Source organism: Euwallacea fornicatus, chromosome 4, assembly GCF_040115645.1.
Source record: "Euwallacea fornicatus isolate EFF26 chromosome 4, ASM4011564v1, whole genome shotgun sequence".
Lineage (NCBI taxonomy): Eukaryota > Metazoa > Arthropoda > Insecta > Coleoptera > Curculionidae > Euwallacea > Euwallacea fornicatus.
Window position 1 is genome coordinate 104062 of NC_089544.1, and position 21109 is coordinate 125170.

At 36.0% G+C, this 21109-nt stretch overlaps 2 protein-coding genes across 16 annotated transcripts in view; both read right to left on the bottom strand.

Moving 5' to 3' along the window:
* The window catches only part of mtd (mustard), a 51959-nt gene extending 34748 nt beyond the window's left edge, over nucleotides 1–17211 (bottom strand). For 4 of the 14 annotated variants that reach the window (XM_066281443.1, XM_066281442.1, XM_066281434.1 and 1 more), the window contains exon 1: nucleotides 1281–1669. Coding sequence is in view for 12 of the 14 variants with exons in the window: in XM_066281434.1 (XP_066137531.1) it covers nucleotides 1281–1301 (21 nt within the window). In the remaining 2 variants the exon portion in view is untranslated. Of the gene's footprint in view, nucleotides 1–1280; nucleotides 1673–13431; nucleotides 13604–16818 lie in introns of those variants that run through there. The other 10 variants (XM_066281437.1, XM_066281436.1, XM_066281428.1 and 7 more) reach the window with 9 other exon arrangements.
* A 907-nt stretch (nucleotides 17212–18118) lies between these two features.
* Nucleotides 18119–20861, bottom strand: Fip1 (Factor interacting with poly(A) polymerase 1). 2 transcript variants are annotated; one of them, XM_066281803.1, is made up of 8 exons: nucleotides 20730–20861; nucleotides 20381–20541; nucleotides 19776–20034; nucleotides 19484–19715; nucleotides 19265–19424; nucleotides 19030–19204; nucleotides 18573–18786; nucleotides 18119–18418 (listed from the first exon to the last, which is right to left on the bottom strand). In XM_066281803.1, exons 2-8 carry the CDS (start codon nucleotides 20537–20539, stop codon nucleotides 18301–18303), a joined length of 1317 nt encoding a protein of 438 aa, XP_066137900.1. In that variant the 5' UTR covers nucleotides 20540–20541; nucleotides 20730–20861; the 3' UTR covers nucleotides 18119–18300. The 2 variants fall into 2 exon arrangements, with proteins under 2 accessions (XP_066137900.1, XP_066137899.1); XM_066281802.1 differs by lacking the exon at nucleotides 20730–20861 and having other exon boundaries at nucleotides 20381–20723.
* Nucleotides 20862–21109: the final 248 nt, after the last annotated feature.

Consider the following 21109-nt stretch of genomic DNA (forward strand, 5'->3'; position numbering starts at 1 on the left):
AAAAATTATCTTTCTTTTTACCCCTTTCATGAAATGAAATACGCCATTTTTGTCACTTTATGAATAACACAATCACAATGCTAGTCCTCTTTTGATTTAGCCTCATTTATGACTAATCAATGATCCAATTTGCACATTAATGGATCAGAAGCAATTCGAAGCCTGATATCGGTCACGCCATTAAGTAAAAAATGAATTATTATGTCTAAATTTTCCATATCTATCTTATGATTTTGCTTGTTAAGAAATGAAAACTCCAAGATCAGTAAGGAAAACCGTGAGGAAAATCCAAGAGTATGGTCAATTCCCCTTTGATAGATACTGAAAGAAATAAAATTATATTTCCATATAAGTAAATGCACGTATGGCTATCTTACGAACTATAAACGATGAAAAAATGACTAGAGTGAAAATTTCAGGGGATTTTAAGACCAGCTCAAAATCGCTTTAAAAACAGTTTTGCGGATTTTTAAAACGTTTTTATTTTTGATTAAATTAATAAAGGCCAAAAACACGCAGTTGGGAAAAATAACTGCAATTCTTCTTATGCAAAATATTTTTTTTATTTAAAAAAAAACTACATTAGGGCAACTTCTTGCGAGGTATCCAGCCGTGCCTTCAATTTTCGCTTACGACGTTTTGGTTGTAAGATATCAACATCAACATTTTCTGTTTTCGACCCAAGCATCGTAGTTAAAAATTCAATGGGAGATTACTCGCAAAAAATTGTCTTACCAAAACTGATTTGAAAACTACTTTGGATTCGGAAGATTTACCGTATTTTTTGGAATTTTTTTTTTAAAGTAACTCAAAAATGAATATTTATAAAATCGTTTTGCAAACGACATGTAACTGGCCACTAGATTCCCTTCAACTTCTTCCATTTGATTAATTTTCTAGCACTTATATATGTCAACTTTTATAGCTGCAGACCCCATTTGAGCCGCTCTGTCTGCGTTCAACAAGAAATCGAAACACCTAACTGCAAACAAATATTGTAATAAAATCACCTTTCGTAAAATTCCAAGAACCGTCCGAGAAGTGAAACGCATTATTTTGTACTTAACGTTAATATTACATAAAAATACTGAAGCAACTATGTACCTACACTTAGTTACCCGTAGTACTCACTACAGTGTAAAGAGCAGTTGAATTGAGAAGAACACCATCTGACTACTATTCATAGAAAACCCACCCCAAGCGTACTATCAGGTCATAGGGGCAAACAGATATATACCAAAAATTTGGATACACACTTTAAACGAAAGCTATAGTAGTACCTGTAGTATTTCTTGACTCATTGTGGCTGCGCTAAGCCTTTTTACATCCTATTTACAAGATCAACTACATAGCATCACACACTAACTGAAAAAATTAAACCACTTAATAAAAAGTTTAAAGAAAATGTGTAGCCAACGCGGTACTACCGTACTTTCACAAGAACCGATGAACCGAAAATTCGAACTTTCTTTTCGATGGACTCGCAATACTTGGTAGTTCTGAAACCGCAACCAGGGTTCGCCTACTCTGAGAAGGTACTAAAGGGATGCTTTCCGTACAACTGGCGATACTGACGGGATCAATACTATATGAATATGATCATGAGTGCTGTATCTGATAGCGCGACGCGGTGCACTAACCTAAGGAGGCGCGTTCGGTGACTGCCTCGATTGGCGGTGCCGCCTTGCAACCAAACGAACCGTTCTGGCACTTTCACAAGACACTTTTGTTTGATATGGTACTACAGGAAGGCATTCAAATGTTGGTTATTGGTTATAGGGTACCTACTTATCGTGGTAACCACACACTGTATATGTGGGTAAAGAAAGTTTGGGACAGTCCGTTTGGGCACTCACCAAAATAACGTCCTTCATCGATTTTCCTTATCGAAATTGTGAAATCGGAGGAGTCAATTTCCTAACGGGTTCTTGGCAAAATGGTGAAGGTGTATGTGTGCAGGTACATAGTACAGATGGTAGTGGTTCGAAAAGAATTATCACACGCTTTCCTTTCATGAGAATAAAATAGATGGAGCCTTATCATGCTTACGATTGCTTAATTAATAGGTTAATGTTTTTGAATTCAACGATAGCTCGGTATTCTTGCATTTCTTGATGAAATTATGAGCGCTGAGGAAGTAATTTTTCAAAGGCTTCTTGACAAAATGAGGAACACGTATCCGTGCAGCTGTGCAACACAGAGAGCAGCGATTTGAAATCAGTTATCAAGATCAAATCAGGCAAACAATAATGATGTAAAACCCGGGTTTTATATAAGAAATGAATGCATGAGAGTCAAATGACACACCGACAGTTTCTTTGGTATTTCGCCAACTAATTTCACATTGTTTTTTTTTCTGTAACAGCAACAAAAGAGGTACCACTGGTGATGCGTCACGACAACTCTTGACGTAAATTGTTTGTTAACAGAAAGGCATAAAGCCATAAAAGGGAAAAACACGAAGCTTATTAAGGCTTGTTAAGTTACACTCCATTTAAAATGTCTCAAGTTGTTGCCCTAAAACTGCAAATATTTCCGCTTTCAAGCGATTTTATCAGTCTGACAGTTTTTGAGATGCTTTCAGTAATCATAAAAAATTTATGTAAGAGAGGCTACTGTAGGCCAGTTTTGGGCAGTTTTAGACAGGCGGTATATGAGATAGCAGCAGCTAAAAAGTGAGGACAGTTGAAGTGTTAATAGTGGGGCGATTAGTAATTATTCATTGGAGGGCGAATTTAATTGGGGCGATTTCTTAATGTAGCAAAGTTGAGGTAATATAGCAAATAGAAAATCTATCGAATCCCGGAAACTCATCGATATACTTAATCATTGAGAGATGACAGTAGGCTTATACACAAACACTTTTTTACCATATGGGACTTGAAGAGTTATTATACAAGTGCTGGTTTTACTCATCAGCATTACACAAATACGGTCTTTAAGTCATTGTTTTAGATGATATCATGCATGACAAAAAACTGGCTATGCACTTAACTGTATAGCTAGTTAATGCAGAGAGCCAGTTACCTTTAACTTGTTAACATTGCAAACAAATCCGGGTATAAAATCCCACACTGTTGATGTCTAACTTATCAGAAAGCCACATTTCAAAAGATGGTTTATACGAACGTATACAGTGCGGACCAGCCAAATGAAATAGATTCAATATTTATAGCAATTTTAAATAGAGGATGGAAATAATTTTCGATTGAGGTTTGACAATCCCATAGTTCGAATTTAAAGATTTGAGGGTGACAAATTTCACTCACAAAGGGTTAAATTTAGGGAAATGGAGTTTTTATGTTGCAGGATGTAATATCACAATATAAGATTAACTCGTTTACATATTTTTTCCACGTATGTCGAAATATGCAAATATTGAATTTATTCCATTTGGATGTTCCACACTGTACGGCAAAGTCCTTTAACCGTTGTTGAAATCTAAATCCTCAGTGTGGAGGTTATGGCAACAAAACGGCTGCTATTTAAGACACCCGTGTCAGCAGAGCTCGCTGCTGTAGTGTCAGTCTGTTTATCGACATTTAAATATTTGCTCATAACCCTGACAGCTTATGGTGAATCTCGCCTTTAGTGACTGCATTATTTGATATTAATTAAGAAATTCCTACGAAACTCTCACTTGAAAGAAATCGATTTTGCGTGATTATCATGGACTTGCTGTGGAACTTATTATTAGTAAACAATTTCGGGCTAAAGTAATAAATCAATTGTCCCCTGTGAAATCGAATTCCAAGAAGATTATTTTTATGAGATGGTTAGGAAATTACACGGTGGCCCGCTTTTATTACTTTGTCGTATTTCATCCAGTGAAAAATTTATGAATATCTCTCACTTTTCACTCAAAACGAAGTCGTAAATACTTGTCTGGCGATCATTAACCGATGCGGTGAGGCGCATCTTCGGAATAACTTTTGACTTATTACATTTTCGACCCCTCCGAATTCTTTCAGGTTTCAATTTTATTCGTTTAATCGCAGTCATCGCAAAAATCATTACTTTTCTTCATAAATTACTCAATGATGAAATGATGCTGTTGCGAAATATTGCATAATAACCCCGCTTCGTCAAAAAACGTATCAATGAGCCTGCACGATTACTGTAAGTAATTTTGTCTTCCTTTTAACGATGAGTTTCAGATATCAAAAAACGCCTTATCGTCACCGTGTGATAATTGATTGGAATTAGGTGAGTAGTTGATGAGTAGCGCGTACGTAATCTTTTGTATGAATTCTTAGTCACGTAAGCGCGCTAATAGGGATCACTTTTGAATTTTCGTCGTGTCAATCGAGACCTTACAACAGTGAAAAACAACAAAAATAATGCATCAACAACAAGAATACTTATTTCTTTTCAATTCTCCGCAACTCAACACCTACACATAAATCAAACTCAAAGGCAACAAACCACCAGAATATCTAGATCAACGTTCTGACGTGGGAGATTTTGTACGCGTAAAAGATTCGATTAGCTACATTGTGCCTTCGTGATTGATTATTCCTATTTACATAATTACACGGCATCGCTTACTCATAGTCACTTTTCCATTAATTCCTTTACACGGGCTTCTTGCATACAATGATGGTTCTACCCAGCGGTAGCCTCTGTGAGATGTTACACATAAATTTCCGTTGTCGCAAAATTCCGGATCGTGACCACGAAGGTCGGTCATGGTCACCTGGAAGGTTGCCCAAAAGGACATGGTAAAATGGGTTGTTTTTTTTTCTTGGTACGCATCAACGTTTGGCACGACACGGTCTGCTTTAGGTCATTCGTACAATCAGCTACCCCTTACCTGGGTAAATTTGAATAAAATTGATGATGTCCAATGCTTGGATTCACAGGAAAGCTAAAATTATATGCAGCTTCATCTGGGAACTTGGTTTTGGCACTCTTTACCGGGAATTTTTTGGAGCGCCAGTATTCAGATTTAGACGATTTGTGCAAACAAGAAATAAACCCATGTTTATTTTTTCAATTTTTATTAAATTTTTTCGTTTCGCTCACAGAAAAATGTAATAATCATTACGATTCATGTAGAGTGGTTCAAAGTGAAAATTATACACTTATATTGAAATTATTATTTATAAATACATTTCAATTTAATTAACAAAAAACTAGAGCACAAAATTTGTAAAATATTATGATACATCTGTTCTTTTATATCCACAATTAAAAATTTTAAAAAATCTTACAAAAGTATGAAAAAAAATCAGTTTTTCTACGCTGGGTTGTAAATTTTGTCGTAATATGCCAAATAAACGTGCCTGTCCAACGTGCCTTTACTTAAATGCAACTTTCTTCTCCCAGCACTGGACATACAGCCCCAAACCATCACACTTTCTCTTGCGTACTTAACAGTGACTTTTAAATTTGCTTTCTTTAACTCATCAAGTTTCCTCCAGAACAAAACCACGTCCATCCGATCCAAAAAGGTCATTTCTAAAACTTGTCTCCTTTATCCAAATTCTCTTTGAAAAATTGTACTTCAATCTTTTAGTTCTGTAGAGTTATGAACGGCTTTTTTCTGACTACTCGACCATGGAATTAATGTTTACGAAAAACTATTCTTATGTTGTCTAAATTTACTCACTTGTGTTAATGCCTTTCAACTTCTATAGTCAGTTTGGGAGCACTTATCCGGGGATTTGTTTTTATATATCGTACAATCCACCGTTCATAAGTATCAGTAAGAAATTTTTCCTGAGCCTTTTCTTATTTTCTTTCTTAATCTTCTCTCACTTTCAAACCTTTCTATGATGTGTCATATTGTTGCAGGACTCGTTTGTAGAATATCGGCGATTCCCCTGATAGATTTGCGTTTTTTATGATGACTAATTACTTCCTCACGTTTTCTGACAGTGGTATGTCTTCTCACATCGATTTTGAACTTTTTTTGCATTCACAAATATTTAATTATTATAAAATTGACCTGTATCATTTTAATTTTGAGATTCGCGTTGAAGGCAAATAGAACTTAGTTTTTTTCCTACCTTTGTAAGATTTTTTTTTCAATTGTGGACACTATAGAATCGATGTAGTATAATATTTTAAAAAGTTTTTACCCTAATTTATTGTTAACCAAATTAAAATTTATTAATAAGTAGTGATTTCAATAAAAGTATAACAAATATATTTTGCGCTACTGTACATGGAACTAATTGAGTAACGACAAGGAACTAAAACTAGAAAAGCTATCCGAAATTGTTCCCATTTCTTCTCACATGCATCCTTCGCCGAAGGTCATAGTCGAATCTATTAAACTTGAATCGAGTCGATCGAAGGTCATTTTTTACACTGGGGTATTTGTTATTGCTGCTTTTCCATAAATCTTTTTATTCCACTGAAAAAACACAACATTCCTGTAAATCTGCTGATCACGGTGGCCCATATTAATGCCATACTGCATAAAACACATACGCAGTAAATCTTCTAGAGGCTCCGATGGAGTATTTTTTCAGAAAAATAAATAAGTTGTGCCGGTCCAGCAGTTTGGCAACGTAACTGGTCCAACCAAATATCGCCCAACAACACCTGCCCACACATTCATTGTCCACAATCTTGGGTAATAGTGGGTCGTTATTGTGGCATAAGGAATTGTGATATTCATAACTGCTGAAATATCAGAGTGCACAACAATCAAATGGAATATTCCCGACTGCTGGAACGATTTGCGATCTCTTTTCGTACAGCTTCATTCGTGAAAAAAAAATGGTTCTGTGAAAATCCACGTCAAGATTAGAGGGATAATATTGCAACCATCGAGTGGTTCATCTATACGAATAAAATGGGGGTAAAGATCACTTAGCAGTTTGCTCATTCGCCAGATTTTCACAAAAATGAAACGAATTTTCTCGAGGAATCGATGACTGGACAATTAAGGTGAAATGGATTAAATAAAACTCAGCATTTCCCAAGTCCCAACGTGCAGACTTTTTACAGACATATTTCGAGCATAATTTCAAAGCATGTTCCGTTCCAACGCTGCGTGGTACGCCATTGAAACTCACCAAACGTATTGCGTTTAAATGGAGCATCAAACAATTTCCTCGTCACGTGACACTTGCTATGTATGTCATTTAAACCAGCATCAGCTTTCATAGTGTCGCCGTTCACTGTACTTATCGACGATCCATTGTCATTCAAATGATATTGATGTGAGCAAATATCGGAATTTGCACAGTCGGGCCTTATGCAACTACCGTACACATAATGGATGCATCAAACCTCATTACCCGCATAAATCCTAACTGAATTGAAAGCATTATAAACTCGCAGAGAAAGTACTTAGTTTTTGCGCCTAAAATATCGTCTAAATCCTGTTACTTAAAACAGGAATTTTGTCTTCTACCCATTTTATTGCACAAGAACTATATAGCAGGATTTCCTGCAGGTATGTCTCTCTGGTAGTACGTGATCACATGACGTAGTACACACGATTTATAACAGTGTGATAATTTGATTAACCTGTTTGATACTATTAATACTCAGGTACATTATGAAGGAGCGGCAGTCATTATGCACACGCAATCTAATAGATTATTTACTCACTCAGCAAGAAAAATATGTATCAAACACAGCGCTGGGTAACTGCGGTCGTGGAGGAGGCCTTGAAGGTCGACTAATTTTTTCATGATTTTTACACAACTAGAGCAGTTAATTGCGATCTAATTGGGACAACGTTTGGTTTTTGTTATGCCCCATAAATTCGAAATTTGGCTGTAGACGAAACTCCAGATCACCCCAAAAATCGTTAAAACAACTTGCGTCAGTTTCCGGACGCTCCGGAGATTTACGTGGAAATATTTTTTCCCGGGGTGTATTCGTCAAAACGATCTGACGATTTTTGGATTATTTATACCGAGGAAAAACTCTCCTCATGCCGCTCTTCCGGCAAAATAAATAACTCAGATAAAAATGAAATTTTTAAAAACGTTCGATTCACATGCCCGAAAGCTTAGTGGAACAGCACCAGGCAACAATAGATTATAAATCATTCAACCCATATTCAAATTCATATCTTTACAGTCTAAAACCTTCGCAACGACCTGTGGTGTTTTGTCCTAATAACGAAATAAAAATTGCGGAAGTATGCGCCATGGTTCACCATAGACGTCGAGGAACTCCGTGCAGAATGTTAATAGCCTTATCCGACCAAGTATGGTAATAGGATCAGTTATTGGAATGTATCGAGCACATTCATTACGTGTTCATAAGGTGACAATAAAGAGGTGCATTTGGGAATGCCGATGGGCGTTTTATGAGTTTGGAGCTTTTGAACCGACAATGCAGACGGCAATTTAACACCGTGTGGTTAAACCGTAAATAATATTCTTTCCAATGGAAAAGTGCACAAAATGTTTCAAGTTCAACCGCTGCACTAAATGTCATGTTAACACGTAATTTAGGACAGACAAGCAAACGAGTCTCATTTGCGTGGTGTATTAAATTATGAAAGGATGCCAAATAAAACAAGCTATTTCCAACCGGATAATTAAAAGCCGGAATATGACGATAAATATTTGTGTTATTTTTTCGTGCAGAAGCAGACAGTAATTTCGCGGACTCCTGGAGTGCTGTTCGAAAAAACTGTGGATTAAAAAAATCTCCGGGCTTTCGCCGGCATACCTCCAACAAGCGAACTTATCCACATGTATCAAAAAGTCTTGAATGGCAACTGTAACTTTTACCCGACACATTGGGTGCCTCACGAAATTCAAAGTTATTACTACGATCCGACTATTTCAATGTCTATCAAGTACCCAAATTCGGTAACGGCAAAAATAGCAAATATTTTTATTAATACAAGAGCGACGACTGGATGCAAACCGAAACTAACTACTTCGAAATACAATAACAATTTACTTTGTTTTTTATTTGCATTAAATGTTTGACCGTTCTTTAGTAAGCAAAATTGATTTTTAATTGGCTAGATAGGTATTAACAGACAAAAATCGATGGTCCGCATAGGATTTTCAGCGTTCGCTACGCCCGTGTTAATTTATTGTGCATTAACGCCACTTTGTGGTCGCTAATTCCTGACTCTCATTCGATGATTGGTTATTATTAATTGATTGCGTCAAATAATTATCGAATCTTTAAAAACACAACTGAGTAACAGGAAACACACTCCTTCCGGACCGACATTTACTTCCCTTTTTAATATTTTAAACGACCAGCTTAACCTGCAACTGTTTGTTTCCTGCTCCGGCAATAAATGCCTGGACGATAAAACTTCTTCATTTCCGCATAATCTACAGTCGCCAATTATTCAAGAAAATTCGTTTCATTCGTTATTTGTTAAGTGATCTTTAAGCTGAAGCTAAATCGATTTTTTTCTCTAAACAAAATAACCCTCACTGTACGAAACTCCCCATTCGAACAAGCTGAAACTCTTGAATCAAGTAATTTAAATTTTGAAAAGCAAACATATACGTGTATTCTTAATTAAATTAACATGAGATTACTATCTTTGCGTGTTCTCATTTGTTGTAAAATTGTTGAAAGTCAACTTAGCGTGACAAAATCTGAAATGCGTAATTTGAGATGTGAGAAAGCAAATTCAACAGTTAATTAAACACTGAAATAGTAAGAATTTCTAGCCTAAGATAAATGAGGAATAATATAACGATGCGAAACGTACGAATTTATTGTCCATGTCTGAAGAACGTTGAGTAGATTAAGTAGAGTCGCGTCTGAGTTGCGTAGATTGTTGCATAGAAATTGAACCCTATAGAAACGGCGACATAAGTGTTGAAAGCATCAATATTCAAGCTAAAGAGCTTCAACTTCCACGTATCTTTGCTCATTTTTAATTTCCGCAAAATCGCCTTTCGCGATTTATCTCTCCGGATCTTATGTTAAACGGCCAATTCCTTGAACATTTCCAATTCAGCCAATTGAAAATATCCCGGTCAGCAACAAACAATTAAGGGCTCTGGATAGTAGAAAGCACTTTGCGAATAAAAATTAACCAGGCTCGATTATCTCAATTATCATCTCGAAACCAAGGATGCTGGTCGCGATCAAGTGCATGCACCTAATTGCTAATTCCGATGAGTTAGTTAATTAAGATGGCAACATTTTTGATTGCCTTCTTTTCAATTGGTGCTTTTGCGTCAGCCAGGACGGCCTCAAGCTGTTGCCAATCATTATGATTTTTTGGACTTAACTCTTAATTTCTCCGAGGCCGCATTTCAAGACAATAATTCACCCACTGACATAGTGTGACTACATGGGAAACGATAAATTTAAAACCGCGACACTTTAAGAGGTTCGCACCTCAGGCTAGAAGTTTTGGCATGAAACGTGTTGTTGAAAATATGAACCACTATAAATAAAAACTGTTATTAATTGAGATTTCATTGTGCAATTGGTGGTTACGAAATTGTATACATACAACAGCAAGAGCGATCGTTGCAATAAATTTTTAATTAAATCGTTTTATCTCTCCTTTAATTTTCCGATTATAAATCACCACGCAATTAAGATAACAATGCGTCCCTTCTCGTTTTAAATGAAGTTGCGGGAGCATGGCATTTTAGTGCAGACGAGACAGGCCTTCCGGCTTCAGATTATAATAAAGTTTGCATGCATATCAGCGGTAGGCATATCACTTGGATAAAATAAATGGCATTCTTGCATTCAGACGTTGAACTATTTCGCTCACTTTCGTTGCAAATGATGTTCCCTTATTTAGGTCGCTCCTATGGATGAATTTTTGCAGAAACGCGCGTTATATGCGAGTTGCAAAACAATTAAAGTTTTCTGGGTATACACTCATACATTAGTGATTTAAATAATCAATTCGTTTAAATCCTTCTTAGTTAGCTGGTTTATCAGGCGAAGGCAGTGGCATCATCTGTCGACAACTGGCTGAGAACACTCCATTCTTGACAAAATCCCTTAAAATCTCTTAATTTATTTGTTTCTCAAGAAATAATGATTCACGCGAAATAATTCGCGACGACGCCATAAAATAACATTACTTTCCGACATGGTTTTACATCAAAATCGTCCAAGTTACACAGTCAATTAATTTGACAGTGATATACGATCGTGTGGCTGATATCGTCCGCGGAAATTTGAAATTACCACAAAATGAGCCGGCAGACCTCGTTTTTATTAATAATTACCAGGAATTACGTATTTTAGCCAAAAATTGTCAGGAAGAATATTCGTCAGACTTGCTATTTTCATTACATCGAGTCGTGTAGGTGTCACAATTATTTTAGCAGTTTCTGGAAATTGTGCCAGAAAATTACCCGCAAATTGGTGCTCAGAATTCAGAACGAAACATACCGAGATTGATAATATGTATAAGTGTCAAGCCGTAATAGTTCCAGGTCCCCTACATGGCGTGATTCTGCTCCCCATTAACCTGAGCACGTTTCGATTTTCACAAACAATAAACCGTAGTAACCTTGTACAGGTGACGGACGTTATAAATCTCGGTTATGTCGCACTCGTATCAGAAAATTGCAGACATACTTTATCCCACAATCTATTTTTTTAAGGCAGAACAAGAAAGATCTAGGGCGAGGACTCGGGATTGCCGACCTTGTCGACGATACACACGTCAGTGTAATAATGAAAATAATGAGAATGGGCTTTTTATTTTCGACGTATAATGAAAAGTGGAAACGAGTCATAAATTATGCGGACATGAAGCAACAAATTTAAGAACACCTCGTAAACAGCCCGGTTATTGGTAATGCTAAACACCAAAACACTCAAAGACAACGATGATTGTTGATTGTGCACATTTTAAACATAATTGTTATAAACTTGAAGCTAGCCCACCTCAGTACTAATAAAGGAATACCGAAGAACTCGTATCAAAAAATTACCAAAACTGACCTTATCGCACGAGGGGAAACCAACCAAGGAAACATTAATAAACCGCGTCCTTAGCTGTATACATGCAAAACATATTGAGGCAAAACTTATTAATGGACCTGCATTTTTGCAACAAGAAATGCGGCGTTGATATTAATTTATGTCTCCTAGCACATACACGTGTATCTTGTAATTCCCTATACAAAACCTGTCAATTTCAATATAAATTGCAGGAAGGAAGGCGATGCAGAACCTATGTAGTGTCGTTTCTCCACCTAATTTATTGTCGCCTAAAGCAAATAGGTGTTCCTATTATAAGTTATAAGCACTCTGAAGCTAGATTAGTCTCTAAACCGGACTATGTATCATGGAAAGATTGTCCAGTGAAACAAACAGACATTAGCAGGCCGACCTGTCAGCATTAATATAGTGTGACAATTATAAAATTATCAGTATTTTCTGAGTTATATTTTTAACCTTTGATTATTAGCATGAACGGGATAATAAAAATAATCATGACTCCCGCTGACACTAATTATCAACACAGCAAATGGTAGAGACGAAATAACCCTGCCAGTTTAAGATTTATTTATCATTCAACTTTTTTTCATTATTTACGTTTACCACGATCGATATTCCTAACTCCTCACAGGCTCAATTTTACGCCTTTAATATATCAAATAAAGCTATAAGACAGTAGCAACGAATACCGTTCGCCACAACGTCAAGAAAAACGAACGATAGTTGAACATGCTTACAGCTTTTTATGATTTGTAATGTTAAAATAACTGTTTACAAATAAATAATAAACAAATCACTAGGAAGGTACATTCACATTTTACCAAAATAAATAAGTTGTTTATTTGAATTTAGTATTTAAAATGTATAACGAACTTATTTATAGTCGTAAATGGCGAATGCATGCCAACTCTTGACAGATATTAGGTACAAATGTAGGTAAATATCACAGTTCTTTGCGGATATTTTTTACTGATCGCCATGTATAAAACTCTTATGATGTTATTTTACCGCCAGAGATGCGTCCTGCGGCGGCGCAATCACCGCATATATAACACTAAGGTGTCATAGTGAAGGCGCTTCGTCCGATTTATTCGCGATAAATTAGTTCCCAAGTTGTCAAATAGAACCAACGAAACGCAACTGTAAAAAGTGTCCACTTTTCCCGCCTATATATCGCCACGGCCGATCCCGTAAAATTTTTATTACTGTTCTCTAAAGGCACGCATTACATTTTAAAAATGCTACTTTGTTGTTATAAATTTGCTGAAAATCCCGTCATTTCCAAATCAACGCCCTTTCGTCGTTTACGGCATATCCATAAAAGGCATCGACATTTTCACCACCTTGTGTAACCCCAACAAAACCCCCAATAAAAAAAACAACATTGAATATATTACCTACCTTTTACCTCATGGTTCACGACTTATTCGCTATGGTGGTAAATCAATTTATAGTATTGCGTTCCGCAAGCATGATTTTATGTTTCCACTCCAAATCCCAATACCCACACACCATTTTTATTTGCAAATCACCATAGGAATAAAAAAAACTTACTGCTTTTGCCCGACATCTTTGAAAAAGCTGCGGAACGAGAGCCTAGCCCCCACGGAATAGGACCTTTGATCTCTTAGATCATTCCCCGACGGCGTAGACATGGTAAAGTGTTGAGACAGTTGGTGTGGGTGAAATGAACATGAACACTACAAAGTGATCGGGTAAAACAAATCTGAAAACAAACGGAATAAAAAAAATGATATTTAAAATAAGCAGGAAAGTGTGTAGTAAAATAAAATTTAAGAAAACGGAACTAACGAATAACTCTCGTAATGTCGAAAGGGGTGATATACAGGGTCTACCTACATGAAGAGGGGTAGTGTGTAGTATGCAAGCTACGTAAAACTCCGAAACAAAACGTGAACATGAGTAATCGCAATTTTATCTATATGGGTTAATGGACACGTCGTGTCCCTCAAGTAGCTGCTAATTAATGTTATAATAGAGCCCTATAATAAGCATGTACGACGTCTGTTTGGTGGAACTATTTGCTCCAAGGAAAACAGTTCGTCTTTAATTAATCCGTTCGAAATGAGCAGTTATCTACCCGCAAAATAACATTGGTACATATTGTAAGTCGTATTATACAAGATGTTTCATAATAGTATGTTAAAAAGCCAGGGGCTGAATCCCTGGATGATTTTAAGAAAAAAAGTTCATATGAACTTGGGTTCGTTTCTGCTTCCTTTCTGATCTACAAAATGATAAAAAAAAACTTTTAGAGACCTTTTCTTCGTAGAAATATAGAGCATTGAAAAAACTATTTTTATTTAAAAAAACAGCAGCGTATCATATTTTTCGTTTAAAATGTCCAAGGTCACGCCAATGGGGTGTCACCGGTGATGTTAAATACATTTAAGGCCTCCTTAAAAGCTGAGTTTCTATACCTAATTGATGTTCACCAAATTTCAGAAAAATATTTATTTGGAGGGTGTTAAGTACGTGTTTCAGCGCACGCATAACGACTCCTTGTCCATTTGAGCGATATTAATAACTCTTGCCACTGCACAAACAAATAAAAATCTCTTTAATTCCAGAATTAATAAAAGATGATTGTTTTTAAGTGTTTGATATACACCTAATATCTTGGTTTATTTATTGCTCTCTGTGCCTCGCTCTACAATAGCAAATTAGATCCAATGAAATAAACTTTTAAATTAGGCCTATAAATATAACCGCTCTGTAACTTATATATTTCAGAAACGATTTCATGCAACACGTTTCGTCGACTGTACTCAAGGGTTTGCAGACTAAAAGTATAATTTATTTATCAAAAAGTTCTCAAGGCATCGATGGCTGTGCCTCATTATGTAAACTTGTTTTTTAAGAGATAACTTCTCTTAAGTCGTCATTGAAGTCAGAAATTGTAACCCCCAGGAGAACCCCAGCCGGATACACCCTAATGCAGCATCTTTTTATCAATAAGTAAATAAGTAAAGTTCATCGGGATCTAATGTAGAATTCATCGCCACTTTCGCATTCAAGAGATATTTGAAGATTACTGCAATATCCGAAAAATTGATCTTTATGCAAGCGTTAAAGGTGTGAAGAGAGGTGAACCTTCGAGAAACCACATGAAACTGACGTGACTAGAGAAATCAACCATTTGGACCAAATATTCTATGCTGAAGACACCGTTCAGGGCTAAGCACAATTTACACCCCAGGCGCCTGCCAATTATCGACCAATGATGTCACTGTTCACGGCGCTACTATAATTGTTGCTACACAAAACACGAAAAGTTATATGGATCGATCGTTTGTAGTTCGAAATTTGAATGTATAAAATAATGTTGATGGAATAAAAAGGAGAATGTCTACGAAGCAAATATTCTACAAAACGCTACGAATGCGTAGCATTTGAAAACGTAATAAAAAAAAACACTCGTGCACGTGCGATTTTTTTCATTTCTGATTACAGCCATGCAATGCCCTCATAACACATATGAATCAGTTATTATAATATTCGTTTTGGCTATCAGGCCAGGTATTTTGGGGTACACGCAAGTATTTCAGGGTATTTTCAAGATATTTCCGGAAATTATCCAAGCACTTTCAAGAAATCTTAACGAATTCCCAAGATAATTCCAAAGGATGGTTTTTGTACAGAAATTTCATGAACAATCTACCTCTAGTTTTTCTGATTAACGCAGGAAAAAAAATTCAGAACCTAATAATGATCGTAACTCTATAACCAATGAACGGTTAAGTTCAATGTCAAAGATCAAGCCCCTCAGGAAATCACACACCCGCAGCCTGTAGCCCAACCCAGGTCGTCGTTTATTCCTGACTACCCCTGGCAGCTCTTGAGCCTAATTACCAGCTGCGTTTCTATTATTTTTATTATAATTATCCCGCTAAATGATACAGTTCAATGATGTATATGACAGAGTAAAACACAAATAATTAATGAAACTCCTTACTTTTTAAAACAAGCATAAAAAACTAATCTAGTAAGAGTATAATATATAGTTAGGTGTAGGATAACATATAGTAGGGTGTTTCACTACAAAAATGGCTTGTCTCAACCCACAAAGAAATAATTTTATGAGCGCTCTTAAAACTCAGCTTTAAAAGCTTTTCTGGGCTAGTGCATGACTAATTTCAAGCTCAAATCTGCAACGTAACTTGCCCACAGTTCTTAAACTATTGGAACAAACTTTTATATCCATAACTGTATTTTTAAAATGTACAGGATAGCAACACATAAACGTACTACATTCAATGTTTGAGTAAGCTTTCAATCATTTGTAATGCCTTGTCCTTACTTTTATTTTGACTCTAGTTTGCAACAATTGTCTGCTCCAAGAGATACCTATTTTTCTTTTCCTTAAACACGCTTCCAGTCTAAAACCAACTTTCAAAGACAACAGCAATAGAGATACCTAATGAAAAAACATGCAAAAGAACTCTCAACTAATCTTAAATAATCCTCTAAGGAGAATACAAAATCTGGGAACCATAATAAGGGAGCACAGAGGTGGTGATAAAAGGGGTAGGGGCCCCCTTGCTGACCTTGAAGCCTTGACCTCGAATAGACAAAGCCAGTGGTTTATTTACTGTCTCTCTCAAGGGAAAACAGGGATAAGGATTAGATCACTGTGCTAATATTTCCCTTTTGACTTGAACAAATACTCATGTAGCATAACTATTATGGCAAAAATGATAACTGATAAAGGAGACTGATTTGTTTACTTGTTTGAGGTAAACTTGACATCCATGTGGGGTGTGCTTTAAAGGGTATGAAGAGGGGTACATAAAACTAAGGCTAAGTTCTAGCTAGAGGCAACTTACCTTCTCTAAATTTGGTGCACGAAAGTATTTAAACCCATTAAATAATAACGTAATTCGTACAATAACATTGTATAGGAAAGAGACTTCTACTTACATGTTGTGTGTAGTGCTGTTCAAGCAAATTCTATGAACTTGTTGACTTGCGGGATTGCTAAAATAGCACAAATTGAAGTTGATTTAGCACACAATCTCGAGTAAAAACAGTCGAAACATTTTTTTTAACTGTCCGGAAGGTAAGCAAGAGTATAGACCAAGCACCGAAACTGGTATATTGTCACATTATACGCGATCTGCGATGGGTGTTCCAAGTGTTTTTAAACCGAGCACGGAATTACTTGCCTTGTTCGACGAAAAAACAGCACAATCAACGGAAATAAGTACGCACAATTACAAAAATTAATCAATATCGAGAGGAGTATACACTTGAAACTTGGGTATGGAAACAAATCACAAATCTGTAAAAAATTTGACAGAAGAACAGAAGTTCGGCGCGCGGCGCAGCCGCCAGATTTCATCGATCACGATCGCAAAGCCGGCAACCGGGCGAACGGCCGCCCTTGCAACGTTGCCAAGCAGCTGGAAAATCCGTCAAATATGCAATATTTCAAGTTCTATGTTACTATACAGCCTTTAATTCTCATTTCAATGTAGGATGGCAACACTAGTTTGATATGTAAATTACGTTCCAACGATGCCTCTTTAAGAAACAACAAAGAATGTTTTTTTTTTCGAAAAGTTCCAATTATACAGTTTTTAAAATAACAATTAATACCCTGTGCTTGAACAACCTATCTTCTGCGCAGCCATAGTTATACTGATTTTCTTCGTGTGTCGTCAAGGCTTATTTGTATTGCGCATTTCTAAGAGAACCACTACAGGGTGTCTTATTGAGGTGTGCTCGCCATTGCGGTGAACCGTCGAGTCACAAAATTGGTTAAATAGGAAAAAGTAACTGCGTTTGAGGACTTCTAACATGCCACAAGCGATGCTGCCAAATTACTCTTAATTTCCGAAATGTTGCAAAAAATGTTAAATTAATCGATCAAAATTATCAATAAAATTACTCGTCAGTTTAATTAAGAAAAATTTTATGTAGTTTTTGGAAATCTCTTCTTTTCTACAACGGGCGAATTGTCCTTCTAAAAACAAACATGGCGTTCAAGACATTGATCCTATTTTCTTTTTTTAAACATTAATCTTTCACTATTGTGAAAACGCCCAAAACTAAATTTCCCTTATTTCGGGAATAAGTTCAAAGTATTCATTTCCACCTTGCCATGGGAATCCTGAGGGAAAAACATGTGCTCTCCACGATAAACGGTTACTTTCTATTGAATTAACTCATTTCAAGTCTTCTATGTTTTAAATATAAAATAACACACAAAGCGAAGAACTTCTAGGTAAAACTATATTCTTATTAGTCTAACATCATACTCAGATATAAAATTATTTCATGACTTCGATCTCAATATGAAAAGTTTACAATAAAAGATGCAGAAGCAATGCAAAGTTATACTGAATACGGAGAAACAACTGTTATTGACTATATGTGTAAAAAAATTTAAGAGAACCCCGCTCAATCGCTATCTTCATGACGCCTGGACTTCTTCTTTTTATGGGGTCTATGATTGGGACTTCTGGACCTTGACTTATGTTTTCGCGTTCGGCTTCGAGAACGTTCCCTCCTCCTAGATCTAAAGAAAGTATCAAATTTTTACTTAAAAAATATTTTCAAATCAAAGCCCTAAGAGCATTTATTAAAACACATATGAATCATAAATATATCCAATTCTTTAGTTAAAATCCAACAAGGGTATTAAACAAATCCATAACCAATGTTCTACTCACTTTTCCCTTTCAAGATCCCTCATCGGTCGTATGGATCTACCTCGGCTATCACGCTCTCTGTCCCTTTCACGCTCTCTGTCCCTAGAACTACTTCTTCTACTTAGAGATCTTCTGAATTGAGGCACGCCCATCATATGCGTAGGTCGGGGCGGACTGCCCCCTGTCAAGGTTTTTATTTCAGTTGGCTGCCAGTGTGGATTACCTTGTCCTTCCACTTGAAAAACATAATGGTGTCAATAATACCAATTTCCTTGATTTGAAATGAGTATAGAAATCATCCCTGACGTCAATTAATTTTTTTTTCGTTTGCGTTATGTTAGTAAAGATCCAAATTATAACAGAAAACCATTTCATGAACTCTTAAGTATCATCTATGTTAATCATGTAAGTTAAGAATTACCAGCTGTTTATCTGGTACTTTCTGAACAAATTGATAAATACTCAAGTATCTACTTACTCCACTGGGAGTCCTGAGTAGGCTCATAGCCACCTCCATAAAACGGTTCTAGTTCTAGATTAAAGCCATACTCTGGTGGAGGAATTAATGGTTCACCATAGCTCATTGGTGGAGGCATGGTCATATCAGGAAATCCCGGTTTCCTGCTATATTCTCTCCTATCAGCTGTCATTACCTACATCCACAAAACTATTCACCACACTATACATAAGATAAAATCAACAACTATCAATACCTGAATTGTATTCATTTTTGGGGTGTCATTTGATGGAGGGGGCACTGGCATGTAGTTTTGATTTGGATACTTATTGATATCATTTACAATCACTGGTCCTCTGGGAAGACCTATGGCATTTAATGCCATCATGCCCACACCAGATTCATTGATACGAATTCTAAAACAAAAATTATTTTTATCTAGACATCATGTGCTTCATAAAACTCTAATTATTACCGTTTTTGCCTTTCACAATAAGCTTTCCAAGTGTCCTCGTTAAACCCATAATTGAAATAATCTGTTATGTCAGCACCAGGTTTCCTCCAAGGTTTATCTTCCAAGGAATCTAAATTATAATCAGATGCAGGTACACCATTAATTGTTCCAATTTGCTCAAATTCTTCTATTTGAAACTTCCCTGTCTGTTGCACTTGTTTGTTTTTATCGCCAATTGTAGTGGAAAGGCCACCTGAACTAACAATTATTAATTTAAACACATGACTGCCTCAAATAATTTTGATAATCTGACCTCTTTTAATGCTATGTTGCTGTGTATATGAAGCAGAAGTTGTGGTTTTAATGTCTCCAATAACAACATTCACATCATCATCACTATCATCTTCAAGATCTTCCTCATCATCTCCATTTTGCTTCACTTCTTCATCCTCCCTCTCCTGTGCTGTGTCACCATTTTCAAGTTCCTCCAGAGGTTCATCTACTCCTGGGGGTCCATCATCTTCCGGAGGATTCTGCAAGATTCTTCTTTCTATGCTTCTATCTGGAGTAATCTATTTAATGAGTTTTAATAGTTTTTTTCCTCTAAGTAGGCACAGGATCAGATAATACAATAATAATACATCAAAGGAACTCAACACATATATATTAGATATTAGTATAATGAATATTAAGTTAAATTTCTCTCAATGGATATCTGATTTATGGACTTGGCAATGTTGATTTGACCACACTTTTTGTACCAAACGTTCTGATAAGTTTTCTTGTCTTGAGTGTTACAACCTATTTTTTAATTAGTTTTTTTTTTGTAATAAATAGTATATCTGAGACTGCAAAATCAGGTAAATAAATATATTGAATTTTAGTATGTTCAGGTTAATTTTGATTAAATCTAGCTACCTCTGAATAGTCATCAGGAATAGGCTTCGCAGGAGAAGACTCTGCATCTTCTGTGGGGTCTATTGGTGGCAGGAATTGTTCTGCCTGTTCTTGAGTTGTAGACCCATCAGGATTATCTCCATATAACCACTGATCATCATTTTCAATATCATCTGCCATATCTAGTATAAATTTGGGGATAAACAAGACATATAAACCGGTTAAATGTTCAAGAATAGTTGAGGATCCAGGATTAAGCAAAATCAGAGGTTGAAGTTAAAGACTACGTTAGCAAAAACACTCATAAATTCGGTAAATATTTAGCAGAAGTATTTTAATATATTTATGTAATTAATTGAAAACAACTCACCCAACAAAAATATTCTATTAATAAAATAAACCAATAGAAAAATTACAGTTAGATTATCGAATTTTTATGACATCGATATCGATAAGATATAAGAGAGAAATCGATGTATTGTCTAGTATCAAGTTCTTAGGATTAGCTAGAACCCAGAGAAGAATAAGCAAAACAGGTAGAAAACTATTTTCAAACTTAACCCCCTGTATTTTTGTGGGCATTGAGACTTTTTAAATTAAAATAAACGATTTTATTATATCAGTACGCTTTTATCTTAACTGCAACGAGAAAATATCTGCTCCTATCATACCAGTGCACTTCGATTAGCAAAGAGCTGCTCTACTACCAACCCCATAAAACGTGGAGTTAAATGTCAGAGACATATTTTT

What these genes read in the sequence shown, in the direction of transcription:
- Fip1 (XM_066281803.1), bottom strand. Translation starts at nt 20,539, where the DNA reads ATGGCAGATGATATTGAAAATGATGATCAGTGGTTATATGGAGATAAT. An exon ending in TTCCTGATGACTATTCAGAG is followed by an intron (nt 20,035 to 20,380) that starts GTAGCTAGATTT and finishes CTCATTAAATAG; the next exon opens with ATTACTCCAGATAGAAGCAT. An exon ending in GCAACATAGCATTAAAAGAG is followed by an intron (nt 19,716 to 19,775) that starts GTCAGATTATCA and finishes TTGTTAGTTCAG; the next exon opens with GTGGCCTTTCCACTACAATT.